General features: G+C 41.0%; 2 protein-coding genes across 3 annotated transcripts; one reads left to right on the forward strand and one right to left on the reverse strand.

Moving 5' to 3' along the window:
- The first annotated feature begins 1,366 nt into the window (after positions 1 to 1,366).
- LOC147857343 (uncharacterized) lies at positions 1,367 to 5,069 on the forward strand. Of its 2 annotated transcripts, none has more exons than XM_087328270.1 (3): positions 1,367 to 1,482; positions 1,819 to 4,551; positions 4,665 to 5,069. In XM_087328270.1, exon 2 carries the CDS (start codon positions 1,977 to 1,979, stop codon positions 4,362 to 4,364), a length of 2,388 nt encoding a protein of 795 aa, XP_087184396.1. In that variant the 5' UTR covers positions 1,367 to 1,482; positions 1,819 to 1,976; the 3' UTR covers positions 4,365 to 4,551; positions 4,665 to 5,069. The 2 variants fall into 2 exon arrangements, with proteins under 2 accessions (XP_087184396.1, XP_087184397.1); XM_087328271.1 differs by lacking the exon at positions 1,367 to 1,482 and adding an exon at positions 1,645 to 1,660.
- Positions 5,070 to 11,615: 6,546 nt separating this feature from the next.
- LOC147857344 (uncharacterized) lies at positions 11,616 to 14,617 on the reverse strand. Its single transcript, XM_087328156.1, has 4 exons — positions 14,521 to 14,617; positions 13,602 to 13,765; positions 12,569 to 12,791; positions 11,616 to 11,806 (listed from the first exon to the last, which is right to left on the reverse strand). The coding sequence occupies exons 1-4, from the start codon at positions 14,615 to 14,617 to the stop codon at positions 11,616 to 11,618; spliced, it is 675 nt and encodes a 224-aa protein (XP_087184282.1).
- Between the last annotated feature and the right edge of the window lie 674 nt (positions 14,618 to 15,291).

Raw genomic sequence — 15,291 nt, forward strand, 5'->3', positions numbered from 1 at the left:
AGTCGAAGAGCCATCCCTTAGTCCGTGGCTCTTGAAAGTATGCCTGATGGCATTGTCTCTCTAAGAGTGAGAGGGATGCATACCCTCTCGTTAGTCTCTCTTTGGATGCCTGGGTCATCGAGAATTTACCTGAGCGAGCACTAAAAGTGACTCCTAAGTATACATTTGATCCAACTACCTCAACTAGTTTATGAGAGAGGATTAGGTGACATTTACTCCTAACTCGGGACGATGTATGAAAGATAAGGACTTTAGTTTCACTAGATTCACTACTAGTCCTCATTGTGTGCAAAAGTCATCAGATAGGGCATTAAGATGCTTTTGTAGGTCGTGTTTCGATTGGAGAGCAAGACAATGTCGTCTGCGTAGAGTACGAGACTAACTTGCATATCCCCAATAATTACTCCCTTGCCTCCCTTTCGAGCAATAAAATCAGTGATCTCATCAATGTAGATCCCAAAAAGAGTCGGTGATAGGGGGAAACCCGGTTTTACACCAATGGTGCTAGTGAAACAATCGGATAGGCCACTTGGGCATCTTACACACCCAAAGACTTGCTCATATAGGGCATAAATGGCCCAGATCATGTCATTTGGTATCTCCAAGCTCTTAAGTCTATCAAACAACTTCTCCCTAGGCACCGTGTCAAAGGCTTTGCGGAAGTCCACAAAGCAACAATATAGTTTCTTCTTACGACCCCTCGTCTGGCCAATTAAGCACCTAAGTGTGAAGATATGGTGAATAGTGGAGAAGGCTAATCTAAAGCCAGCCTGCTCAAGTGCTCGAAGACTTAATGTTTCCATATAATCGCTGAGCTCCGCTTCCATTACCGCACCATATAGTTTAGCGAGCGTATGACCTATCATAATGGTCCTATATGTATTTGGGTCCATTGGATCCCCTCCAGAGAGAGAGAGAGAGACAACGTGGTGTCCATCTAGACGATGCCCAAGGAAGGAGCACAGGAGTGGCCATACAAAGAACAGAGTCAAGAAGAGAACCCTAAAAGGAACCAGAACGTAGGGATACATACATGTATGTGGACGAAAGAGAGAGAGAGAGAGAGAGAGAGAGAGAGAGAGAGAGAGAGAACATGGCGTCCATCCAGATGATGGCCCAAGGAAGAAGGAGCACAGAAGTGGCCATACCAAGAACAGAGTGAAGAAGAGAGCCATAAAAGAACCAGAACCCATACATACATATAATGTATACATACATACATGTATGTGGACGACAAAGACAACATGGTGTCCATATGGATGAAACCAGAACCCATACATACATACATACATACATACATACATACATACATACATACATACAAGAGGGGTTGCATTCACATTGGGTTCTCTCTGCTCCCCTGTCTGTCTCTGTCTGTCTGTCTGTCTGTCTGTCTCTGCCTGTTTCACAATGGAAGAAGGAAGAAGCCCTTGGATTTCTGCACACTTCCAATGAGAAATGGGGGAGCATCTCAGGGACATGGTGAGTACTACTCCTCTCCCAATTTTGCTACTGTAATCTCTCTCTGTCTCTGTCTCTCTCTGTCATTTCAGGGTTTTTTCTGTGCAGGATTATTTCCCATAACTCTTCTTCTTGCGGAAGCTTCTTTTCTTATATCCTTTCCTCTGCTAGGTTTTCTGTCCCTCTCTACAAGCTTCAAGTAAGTTCCACCCCCCCCAACTACGAACTTAACTAATTCTCGATCTGTTAATTTGGCCTTGTTTTTGCTTTCTCTCTCTAGATTGCCTTCCTTTTGGATTTCTTCTTATTCTTTTATCCCCCGTCTGTAGCATAATCCCGTCTCCATTTTATACGCAGGTACAGACAGGTTCCCGTCATTTTAGGGTTTAGGGTACCTACTACTCACACAGCCATGCCTTCATCGCATAGCTCCCTTGTGTTTTTTTGAGCTCAAAGAAAGAAAAAAGAAAAGAAAAAAGAAATAGAAAGAGACACAGGGATACAGAAAAGGTGTCATGGAATGCAATAAAGATGAAGCTTTCAGATCAAAAGGTATTGCGGAGGCCAAATTCTCGCAACAGGATTATGTCGGAGCTAAGAAATTCGCCCACAAAGCAAAACAGCTTTTCCCAGAGCTAGAAGGCATCCCTCAGTTTATATCAGCCTTAGAAGTTCACATTCTAGCCGAGAACAAGCTACAAGGAGGTGAGACAAACTGGTATGCAATCCTTCAAGTCGACCCTTCTGCTGATGATAACACCATAAGGAAACAGTATAGAAAACTTGCGTTGCTATTACATCCGGATAAGAACAAATCCGTGGGCGCAGAGGCGGCATTTAAGCACATCTCAGAAGCTTGGGCGATACTATCCGATAAGGCGAAAAAAGCATCCTATGACTTGAAATGCAAAGGTAAGATTCCCCCTCGTGTTTCTGTTTCTTCTCATCATAAGGACCCGCCAACTGCCGCAACAGCTGGATGCTCCCAGAGTGTGAACATGGCAAAATCACCACCACCACCACCACCACCTCCCAAAAGAAGAGCCCCATCACAACCTCCTCGGAAATCTCAAACTCAACGTCCCCCGCCCCCTAAGCCCAGCATTCGGAAAGTGACCACTTTTTGGACTGCTTGTCCATCTTGCAAGATGGAGTTAGAGTATCAAAGAGTTTATTTGAACAAGTCATTGTGTTGCCCTGTTTGCTATAAGCCTTTCTTAGCAAAGGAGGTCGTGCCAGTGGGCGGAACTATACTATGGCCACCTCCTGACATGGGGATCAGCACCCACTCTGATGGAGTTCATCCAAGTGTGACCAATGGAACAGCTCCTTCTGGAAGTGTCCATTCTGGAAATGTACAAAATGATATTAGACCACCTGTGGAAAGTAGGGCCAAGATACCAATACAGAAGGATAATGTTGAAATTCGGGCAGGAGTTACAATCGAGCTTCCTTTGGGAATCAAGGAAGAGATTCATGAAAACCATACAGAGCCGAGGGTGAGTGACGAAAGTAAGCCAAAGGTAGAGGTCAATGCTGAAAAAGATGCTTGTGCAAAGGAAGCGTTTAAGGCGAGGTTCAAGAAAGAGAGTCCAGGGGGATTCTCTGAAAGAGCTAAGAAGAAAAAAAAGAATCCTTCAGATGTGAACCCAGCAGAGGACCAGAAAACAAAGCCGAATGAAGCCAAAGAAGCCGCACATGCAAAGGAAGCTTTCAGTAGACTAATGGGGAAATCCAAGGGTGATGTTGAACCCAAATCATCATCAGAAAAGCTAAGGAAAGATGTAGAGAATAGCCAAGAACATCTTATGATGGGTAACTCAGGGGTGGCATTCAAAACAAACTCTACATTCTTGCATAAAATGCCGAGAACAAATAATGGGAATGTAGATTTGGAAGGGCATATTAACAATAAAGGTAAAGTTGAATGTGTGTCAATTAACCACCGAAAATGTGCAAAGAGTAAAAGGGTCGCTCCCACACTTGACCATGCCAATCCAGGAAAGAAAATGAAAGAAGAAGACAACCCAGAAGGTAGAGCTGATGATAAACCTCTAAAAAAACGTGACCGCAAGGTGGCTCGCAGTAAGGCTTCTTATTCGGGAGATGGCCATCAAGGAATCCCTTCATTTGAGCCCCCAATGTCAGCATTTGTTGTGGACCTGAGCTCCATGGCCGTGGCTGCTGCCACTGATGATGGCGATGGTGATGATGCCTCAATCACTGTTCCTGATGCTGAGTTCTATGACTTTGATAAAGATCGTTCCGAGGACCATTTCTTGGCCGGGCAAATATGGGCTGTGTATGATGATGATGATGGGATGCCACGATACTATGCGAAAGTGAATAAAGTTTTCTCATGTCAGCCATTCAAGTTGCAAATCGCATGGTTGGAGCCACGGTCATACGATGACGAGACATTAGCTTGGATAGAGTCCGGTATGTCGATTACATGTGGAGATTTTAAGCTTGGCAAGGCACATGTAAGTGATCAAATCAACACATACTCACATATGATGGTGTTTGAGAGAGTCCAAGGACAAAAAGGTGGATTTAAGATCTATCCAAAGAAAGGGGACATTTGGGCACTATACAAGGAGTGGGACCACCTGAAGGTCAAAGAAAAAAAACCTAGTTATATTGTAGTGGAGATCCTAACTGACTTCAGTGATAAAGAAGGGGGGCAAGTGTGGAAGCTTATCAAGGTTGACGGTTTTAAGACTCTTTTCCGGAGACAACCAGGAAAAGGGCATGTAGAACTGATCTCAGCCATTGAATCGAGGAGGTTTTCTCATCGCATTCCAGCATATTGTCTTTCAGGTGATCAAGGACCAAGGGTACCTGAAGGTTGTTGGGAGCTTGATCCTGCCGGAACTCCACCAGAACTCATCACTGGAATATAATTCGTGTAATTCGAGTTTTGCTATATATGGTGGCCACTTTTCCCCATTGTGATTTAATTTGTAAGATATTTCTGTGTGCCACATACCACATAGATTGGACAAAGGAAATAGTGGGCATCTTGAGAAGTCATCCACAAGATGCTGTGTTTTGTAATTTATTCAGCAAATCAAAGGATCCGAAAATGCGGTAAGCACTCTTCTTACTTGAGTAATTTTTGGGTTTCCTTGGGTTATTTGTGCTGGTTTTTTTATTATCTTGAGTGGGGCATTCTTAACACACATTTAATGATCCTTTACCAGGTTTTCATCAATATTGTAACTTTCGTCAATATGCCAGGATGCAAATCATATATGGACATGGTCTGCTCTTTCAACCACATCTAAATGCTAACAAGGGAAGCTAACCTATGATAAGTAGTTCATGTTGCGATGTAGAGGTTCTTCAGAAGAGAAAAGAAGGAAGATGAAAGTGCCTTGATAGGAAAAAGGTATGGTAATCGCTATTTAAAACACTTTTTTGAGAAGGGCACATTGATGGGTATAGATAGCGCTATTCAATATACCTTTTTTGTCCCTAACTGATTGGTTATAGAGCACTGCTCTGGTTTTCAGAAGCATAGGCATAGTTGTAAGGTATGCTATTGTTGTAATGCTTGTCTCAATGAAATTAGCTTTGGATATTAATGCATGGATAAGGATTCCTGATACTCAGACATTCCTATAGGGAGGATTCGTGTTGGATATAGAATGTGAGTGCATAGTTAACGATCATACCATGTATTTACGTATGGCTATGGTGGAGGCTCTCAAAATATGGTGGTTGATGATATCGTGTGACATGGTGAACTTCTGTGCAAGCAGAGTTTTTTGGCAGGTTTTGTGATATTGTTAATAATGGATTACTGACATAACATTTGTTCTGAAATCATATGTATTTTTGTGCTCTGCCTGAACATGGGGTGCCTTTTAATGGAAATCTGGTTTTTGATCCGAATCTTGAAGCCATTTTGGTCTGAAGGGTGCCTTGTTTGTCCTTGATGTTCCATGTTCTGTTTGAAAACGTGTTTCATGACTTGTTTGTTTATATAATAAGTTCAAAATTTGTACAGAATCTTACTTTGAGAATCAAAAGCAAGCATTCAAGATGACCACGTTTTCCATTAGGTATATTGGAGACATGTTGTCAGTATGCTAAATGAATTAACATATTGATCTAACTAACAATATCAATTGTCAGAACCACCATGATATAAAACCCCAATGAAGTGTGAATGACTGAGATGGACAAGGGCACCATCATAGATTCAAGTTCCCACACAATAAGCATGCTAGTAGATGATGATACCTTGTGTTTGAAGATCGAAACTTTTCAAGATATGCTTTGTTGAATGTGACTTTAGGTATCACAAGTGCTAGTTGTATATGTAATATATGTAAACTTCAAGCTTAAGATGAGTCTCTTATCATTCCCACATGCATGAAGCATGCATATGCAATGGCCTTTCTTTGGACACATCAATATAGTCTTTTCTTCACAGAAGTGACTTTGTATATCAAACAACCCTTGTGATGCTAAATGTGTTGGATCTATCTCCCTTATAAACTCAAAATATTATACTCACCCTACAATAGTATTGGCAAAAGATGTTTAGGCACTAGAGATGATCGTCACCTGAGTGATGGATGGACACATTAAGGCAATTATCTTAGCATGATTAAGAAGAGAACCTAAGCTACTACATTAGTACATTTGAGTTTTAGAATGAATAGGCTTGACATGATTAAGAACACAACTTCTTGACAACAACCTAACTTTCATTGGTTGCATCCTCGTGTTGAGAAAGAAAGAAAGAAATATTAATGTCTTCTAAGGCCAAATTTGGCCCATGAGACAAATGGTTTATAAAAAATGGGATATTTACCCATTCATTGAAAGTAAAAAAATCAAAATAAGATAAAAAATAGTTCTAAAAAAAACATGTTCTACAATGAAAGAGATGTTATACTAGGCCTAATTTCATTTCCCTCCAAGTCTCTCGAAGAGACGCAGGAGGTCAAAGGGTTGCGACGTGGATGTGGCCCGTGCTCCCAATGTAAAAGGTACCCACCCCAACCATAGCTTCTAGTCGACGTAGCTCACGTTCCCTTATCTTCTTTTCTTAATCTTTTCTACTCCACGTTGACTTGTTTTGAAGCCCAACATCCTAGGGCGTTTCATTGTTCTTTATATTTCTTCTTCCTCAAGGGAGAGGTCGAGCAGCGTAAGTGTATCCACATTCATCGTCTCCCCTTGTTCCTAAAAAATTACACTAGTTACATGTTGATGAATAGTAAAAGGGTTATGATTAACACTTTGTAATTTATTCTCCCTATGTTGTTTTAGTTCTAAGATATACCTACCTAGTCTTTTTACACTTGGGGTATCTAATAGTTTGGAGAGGGTGAGACAGGGTCCTAATATGTCTTGGTATTCCGCCCATATCTCGGCATAAATTGGGCACTTGCATGTGAAGTGATACTCATCCTCTATCTCTATGTGGCATAACCTACATAGCCTTTCCTCTCTAGGGACTCTTTAGCTCGACCATTCTCCCATTCTCAATCTCAAGTTGGTGAGATGATATCCTAAGTTGTCCAATGGCCACCCTTAGTGCATTTAATAAGAATGTATCTAGATATCTTGGTCGTGTAATAAAACCTAACTTAGAGAAGTGCAAGAAGTGTTTCTTATAGTACCAACATTTTAGATAGGAGTGGCTCTCGTGGGGTGATCCATTTATATCGAGTGTAAATTTGCCATATTTCTTGGCATATCACTTTATTACGGTCTTCCTGAGAGATTAGAGTGTGATCAGTCCCATGGTTGTACTTAAGGGGAGATAGGCTATTAATGTCTATGTTGTTTGCAAGTAACCAACTCACCACAAGGCTATACCTAGAGCTAATGTCTCCAGATGCATGTAGGGATCGGGATGCCTCAAAGGCTTGACGGGATATCCTATCTTGTGGTTGGCTATGTATCCCATGAATACAAACTACCATTTGAAAGAGTGCTTCTACTAACATCGGGGGTAGACTAAACTCTTCTCTAATAATGTCATGTGGTACTGTCGATTTGCTTCGGAGTTGACGTGATAACATCGTCACCAAAGGTCTCTCTAATTGCGTCCACATGAAGGATGGTAGACCTAGAGCCCATACTACTGATGCACATGAGGGAAGGGGTCACTAATGAGTCGAAGAGCCATCCCTTAGTCCGTGGCTCTTGAAAGTATGCCTGGTGGCATTGTCTCTCTAAGAGTGAGAGGGATGCATACCCTCTAGGTAGCCTCTCTTTGGCTGCCTGGGTCATCGAGAATTTACCTGAGCGAGCACTAAAAGTGACTCCCAAGTATACATTTGATCCCATTACCTCAACTAGTTTATGAGAGAGGGTTAGGTGACATTTACTCCTAACTCGGGACGATGTATGAAAGATAAGGACTTTAGTTTCACTAGATTCACTACTAGTCCTCGTTGTGTACAAAAGTCATCAGATAGGGCATTAAGATGCTTTTGTAGGTCGTGTTTCGATTGCGAGAGCAAGACAATGTCGTCTGCATAGAGTAAGAGACTAACTTGCGTATCCCCAATAATTACTCCCTTGCCTCCCTTTCGAGCAATAAAATCAGTGATCTCATCAATGTAGATCCCAAAAAGAGTCGGTGACAAGGGGCAACCCTGTTTTACACCAATGGTGCTAGTGAAACAATCAGATAGGCCACATGGGCATCTTATGCACCCAAAGACTTGCTCATATAAGGCATAAATGGCCCAGATCATGTCATTTGGTATCTCCAAGCTCTTAAGTCTATCAAACAACCTCTCCCTAGGAACTGTGTCAAAGGCTTTGCGGAAGTCCACAAAGCAACAATATAGTTTCTTCTTACGACCCTTCGTTTGGTCAATTAAGCACCTAAGTGTGAAGATATGGTGAATAGTGGAGAAGGTTCGTCTAAAGCCAGCCTGCTCAGGTACGCAAAGACTTAACGTTTCCATATAATCGTTGAGCTCCGCCTTCATTACGGCACCATATAGTTTAGCGAGTGTATGACCTATCATAATGGTTCTATATGTATTTGGGTCCATTGGTTCCCCTCCTTTATGTATAGGGGCCACTGTGTTCATGGCCCATTGTGGTGGAAAACCCTCGGTGAGGGCACGGTTGAAGATTAGAGTGAGAAGGGGGGCTAGGCACTCTCGAGCATATATGATGTGCTTAGCTCGCAATCTTGTGTGGTCCATGGATTTCCTATGTTGTAACTTTTTTATGACCTTCGTGACCTTAGAGGTCGTGAAAAGTGTCCTCATGGTAGGTCGAGGTGTGGAAGGCATTGGAATGGGTGGTTGGTTCGGGACATGGTAGAGTCTCTCGATATATGTGTGCCAAATATTGGGATCCTCGATAAGTGTTTGTGGTCTCAGTTTCCGTAGTCTCTTTCATGCAAGGGCGTAGTCCTTACTCATGAATATATGGTAGAGTTCCCAATATTGAGATGCTTCCCAAGCTCGTCTTTTACGACGTGTCATCTTGCGCATCTCTTTGTGAGCTTGTACTGAGCAAATAGTACCACTAAGTCGCGACACCTTAAGTTGTCTATACAACTCTCTACAATCCTCATCATACCACTTGTTCTATGGCATAGACCCTATTCTACTATGATTGGAACCTTTTGTGCATGGGAAACTACTAGTTGTTGCTGAGTGAAGGATGTGTGTGAGTTTTGTAGTGAGGTTCTCTAAAGGCAAGGAAGAATCAAAAGAGGAGAGATGGGCCTGTACATGTCGAGAGTAGATGTCAACGAGCTCATGCGTGAAATGTATTATGGTGTGATGGGTTGGTTGACTAGAGTTGGTGGTGTGGGAGATGTCACATTTTAGCTCAAACTATAGGAAGTTATGGTCTGCACCAACGGGGCATGGGGCCACTCAGAAGGAGTTAACCATTTGGGTAGCTTCAAGGCGTCCTATTAGGTAATCAATCGTGCTTTCCCCTCCTCCATGTGGGAAACATGTGAGCTCTTCCGAGCCCGGCCACTTGGCTAAGCCATTATATATGATCATCTGGTGTCGGCTTCCAAGTTCAAGCAGATGATGGCCAAAGCTTGTGGTGTCCGCACCTTGATCTTTTGATGTACATGTTATGCCTAAGGCTAAAGGGTCGACATTTACCATTTCTAAGTTTCTATCCATCTGAAATATTGTGCATTGTCGGGATTGGGGTTCTCGCATTAAAATCCCCTACAAGGAAGACTTCCCCTTGTAAAGAATATCGGATTATGTCATCCGATAAAGGTTCGTATGGAGAAGGCCCATGTGGCGTTCCTTCATCAACTATACTCGCCTCTCCAGCCGTATTATACCGGGATCCTTTCGGGGGGAATTAACAAACGACGATAAATATCACCTGATCCTTGCTAGTGAGGATTTTCACCCACATAAAACGGGATTTTGGGTCTTTCTTTAGTATTTCTATCCTATTATGTATCTCACTCCGAAATAATATCGCAACCCCTCCAAACCCTCTAGTAGTGTGTTGACGTGATGTTTGTCTAAAGACAGATTCCCAACAAAAACCATCAACACGTGGCAGTCCTCGATTTGGACTCTGATGTGTTTCTACTAAAAAAAAAGTATATCAGATACCTTCAAAATGTCCTCTAGAAGGCTAGGGTGTGTCCAAAGTGCACCGTTACAATTCCATAAGGTCATCCTAAGTTTATTGTCTGTCACATGGGCCACATGCCGTCAATTGGCGGCACGATCATTAATTATCACACGTCCGTCTCGGTAAAAAGCACGGTGCCCCTCTTTACGAGCTTGTATGACTCACGACATACAAGTTTTACGATGCTAAATTTGCATCTTGGTCAAGTCTTCATCGAGGTAGATAAGGTCCCCGTCCAATCCTCGAAGAATTGGTCTCTTTTTAAAAAAGGTGATCCTAGATTCTTGAGTCCTTTAAACTGAAGGACTAAAGAAGCACTTTTCCTAGTGGTGTCACGTCCTACTCTCCAAGTTTTAGTGATTGGTAGGGCTTCGTACCCCAACATCTTCCCTAATGTTTGTGCATCTTCGTCGGGAGATGCCCCTTCCTTGAGCCCAGTAACTCTTATGTTTAAGCGTCGAGCTTGATGCATTTCAATAATGCAGATATGCTCTTGAAACGCTGACCAATGCAGTGCAGGAGGTGATCCGAGTGTGCTAGGCACATTTGAATGTCTTGTGGAGTTACACGAGAAGTTCATTTGATTCTGTAAGAGAACATTTCTAAGTGAGCTTGCTAAACAACACAAAGAAAGTGAGCTGCAACCAAGAGTGATCTCTACAAATGAAGAAGGGCAAAAAAGGGATACCATTTTATTGAGATATAATCCTCCAAAGATTAAGATTATGATTTTGAGCGTAACTAAAAGTAGTACAGCTGATCGTCATGCGTTTTCTCCAGCCTTGATCAATGAGATGTGTGCATCACTGACAACCTAACACAGGGAAATTTAGTGTTTAGGGTAGATTAAAACGTACCAATTAATACATCAATATATAATCATCAAATAATATAGGCACCATACTGATGATTATATAATATATTAGGTTTTAATTTACCCTAAACCTACCATCCCATTCATCTATCCACATATAATCATCGATAGATAATATAGGCACCATGAAGAATTTGCATTACAATATTGGATCGTATCACATTTATATAATCGGAGTCGCTCCAGAAAAGATGTCATGGAAAAACATAGTATATATAATTGAGATCAGGAATACCAAAACTAGTGTGCATATGAAAAATGTGATTCTGATTGTTCAACTGGAAATGTTAGAACTTGGGGGAACAAGAAATTGTTATAGCCAATCAGGGATTCAAAAGATTTGACTACATGTAATGGAAATTGTTATAGGCTTATAGCCAATCAGGGATTCAAAAGATTTGACTACATGTAATGGAAATTGTTATAGGCTTATAGCCAATCAGGGATTCAAAAGATTGACTACATGTAATGGAAATTGTTATAGCCAATCAGGGATTCAAAAGATTTGACTACATGTAATGGAAATTGTTATAGCCAATCAGGGATTCAAAAGATTGACTACATGTAATGGAAATTGTTATAGCCAATCAGGGATTCAAAAGATTGACTACATGTAATGGCAAACAGTGGATGATGATAAATGATGAGGTATCATAATATGTTTGTTTGTTTAAAGATTAGGGGAAGGGGCAGAGGAGTCCAAAGATGAGGTAGTAAAGGGTGGCATGGCAGAACTAGTGTCGAAATGGCCACCGCGGACATCGGATGACAATGATGCCAAGATTGATACCTCGCCCATCTCTCTGCGCCGGCCATCGGATCCACCATGCCCATCTACACACAACTCTGCCAAGGATACTCCTGTTTCATCATGAACACCAGTCACATCATACACATCCTCAAGGTTTAGGGTTTAGGGTTTTTGGAACTCGCGGATACATCATTTTGGATTCAGCTAAAACTAGTAATGCCAAACACATGTATATATATATATGTGTGTGTGTGTGTGTGTGTATGGATGTAATGGCTTCATGCAAACAGTTAAGGCCTAGCATATCATGGGATCCTGCAGCTAATTAAGTGTAGGTGCAATATGCAGATATTAGGGTTTCACTCAGGGATACATCATTTTGGATTCAGCTAAAACTAGTAATGCCAAACACATGTATATGTGTGTGGGTATGGATGTAATGGCTTCATGCAAATAGTTAAGGCCTAGCATATCATGGGATCCTGCAGCTAGTTAAGTGTAGGGTGCAATATGCAGATATTAGGGTTTCACTCAGGGATACATCATTTTGGAATCAGTTAATGCTAGTAATGCCAGCTAATACTAGTAATACATCATTTTGGAATCAGATAATACTAGTAATACATGTATATGTGTATGTGTGTGTGTGTGTGTGTGTGTGTGTGTATGCATGTAATGACTTCATGCAAACAGTTAAAGCCTAGCATATCATGGCATCCTGCAGCTACTTAAGTGTAGGTGCAATATGCAGATATTAGGGTTTAGTGTTTAGTTTTAGGGATTAGGGTGTTAGGTGCAATACGCAGATATTAGGGTTTAGGGTAGTGCTCTAATGAAGCTTGGAGATATCAATGGACATGGCCATGTCTGACCTTCATCCGAGGCAATGTTGGAGAAGAGATCGATCAAATTGGGGCAATTGTTCCGGCAGCTAGGGGAGCAGATGGTTCGTGCCGAGCCCTGCTCCGCCAACGCGTCCGACGACATGCCCACGGACATGCGGTCCTGTCCACACCAGCGCACGCAGTGCTCCGACTCAACCCACTCGGCCACATCCCGGGCCGCAGTCACCGTAGATGTCTGGGCCATATTTCGATCGGAATGATTTAATCATCAATATGGCGATCCGCAGAGATTATAATGCACATTATCTACTCTTAAGCAATTTATATAGTGATGATGCTAGTCACAAATCCTCTTCATTATTAATAGTATCATCACTATAATTGCTAAGAGAGATCTGCTGGAGGGTTTAGGGTTTAGTATCATCATTATAAGAGAGAGCTGCTGGAGGGTTTAGGGTTTAGGGTTTAGTATCATAATTATAAGAGACAGCAGCTGGAGGGTTTAGGGTTTAGGGTTTAGTATCATCCTTATAAGAGAGAGCAGCTGGAGGTTTAGGGTTTAGTATCATCATTATAAGAGAGAGCAGCTGGAGGTTTAGGGTTTAGTATCATCATTATAAGAGAGAGCAGCTGGAAGCTTTTAGGGTTTAGGGTTTAGTATCATCATTATAAGAGAGAGTAGCTGGAGGATTATAAGGTTATATATTTAACTCATGATGGCATGCTGATCAGGTTTAGATGACTAATATCAAAATTTAATGCTCGAAATCAGATTTAGATGATTAATATCAAAATTTTAAGGCTCGTAATCGATCCATTGGATTCATTCATTCATTCAATCAATGATTCATTCATTCAGTCAGTCAGTCAGTCAGTCATTCATTCATTCAATCAATCAGTCATTCAATCATTCAATCATTCAATCAATCAATTAATCATTCATTCATTCAGGAGTAAGCAGTCTGGTTGGATCTAAGATGCGTTCTGTCTTTTTTGGGAGTGTTTCATGATTGGGATTTATAACTGTCAGTAACTAATCTATCGATCATATTAAACAGACCTGGCACTCGAGCTCAACATGATATTGATCCCCGGGCCTGTGGCCTGCAATCTCTAACAAATCCCTTGCAATTGTAATCTTCTTCTCCAGTACACATCTCAACCCTGCTGTGGAGACCGCAAATGCGCACATATCTGTCGGTAGATCCTCACACAGAAGCTCACCTGGTGACCCATTCATAATAGCGTTGCATATATTTAGCATTTATGCTAATTAAAGGAATTAATTAATTATACACATGGATTGATTTAATTTTTTGCCTATACTTAAGTCGTAGGTCCAAACTAATGGGATGGATTCAATTTTAAAATAAAGTAATCAATCATCGATTACCGATTGATTGATTACTATTTATGTTTCTTGTACCAATTTCTAAAGCAGTCAATCATCGATTACCAATTGATTGATTACTATGTATTATTTTTCTTGTACCAAATTTCTAATGTAATCAATCAATGGATTACTGGTTGATTGATTACTAAGTACTATTTTTCATGTACCAAATTTCTCAATGATTGGAAATGAGGAAAAGGAAAACGCAAGATTGGATGAAAGATTTTTTTAATGAACCGAATGATGATTATAGATTATGGATTACGGATTACAGATTATAGATTATAGATTATAGATTATAGGTTATAGGTTATAGGTTATAGGTTATAGATTATAGATTATAGATTATAGATTATAGATTATAGATATAGATTATAGATTATAGATTATAGATATAGATTATAGATTATACATCATACATTATACATTATAGGGCAGCAAATCAATTGATCAAGATGCTTATTGATTGAAAGAAACCGAAGAAAAACTTGAGATTAATTACTACAGAAAGGCGAATGAAACACGAATTTGATGGCAAGGTTAATTGTGTGACAGAGACGGAGATAAGGACAAGTATATTGATTACCGGATGCATTCGAGATGAAACTAGAGAGGAGGAGGAGGAGGAGGAGGATGCAGGTAATAGAGGAGGAGGAGAATGGGATGATCATAAGCGCGGCCATAATTTGGGATGGATTAAAAGCAGGCGGAGCAGGAGAGCGGCTGCGTTATTTCAATACTCTGAGAGAGAGAGAGAGAGAAAGAGATAGCGATGGCGATGGTGAGACTATGTTTGCAAAAGAGAAGAGATGGGATTACTGGTTGGGGACTCCATAAGTTCTTATATTCGTATTGGATTCATGAAGATTTCACACACACACAGGGACAGAGACAGACAGACAGACAGACAGACAGACAGAGAGGCAGAGAAACAGAGAAACAGAGAGACAGAGAAACAGAGAGACAGATGAGGAGGAGGAGATTTGGGTGGGAGGAGAAGATGAAGAAGCACAGACACAGACACAGAGACGAGTGGAATTTTTTTGTTTCAAAAAGTCGTTTGGAGAGGGGGGGGGGGGGTTAGGGTTAGGGTTAGGGTTAGGGTTAGGGTTTAGAGTAGAGTAGATATAGATAAGAGTTGGATATGGTGTTATAGTACATAGTAGACTGTAGTAGAATGGTAGAGTGGAGCCAAGTATTAGATGTGTTGTATAATGTATTGTATTGTATTGTATGTAGCTCATTTTAGGGTTTAGGGTTTAGTATCTCCATATTTGTATGTAAGCTCATTTTACTACTAGGGTTTAGGGTTTAAGGTTTAATGTCTCCATATTTGTATGTAGCTCATTTTATTACT

The sequence above is a fragment of the Azolla caroliniana genome, unplaced genomic scaffold (genome assembly GCF_043228905.1).
Source record: "Azolla caroliniana isolate FFs.n. ecotype wild unplaced genomic scaffold, voAzoCaro1.0.p SCAF_12, whole genome shotgun sequence".
In the NCBI taxonomy this organism is placed as follows: Eukaryota; Viridiplantae; Streptophyta; class Polypodiopsida; order Salviniales; family Salviniaceae; genus Azolla; species Azolla caroliniana.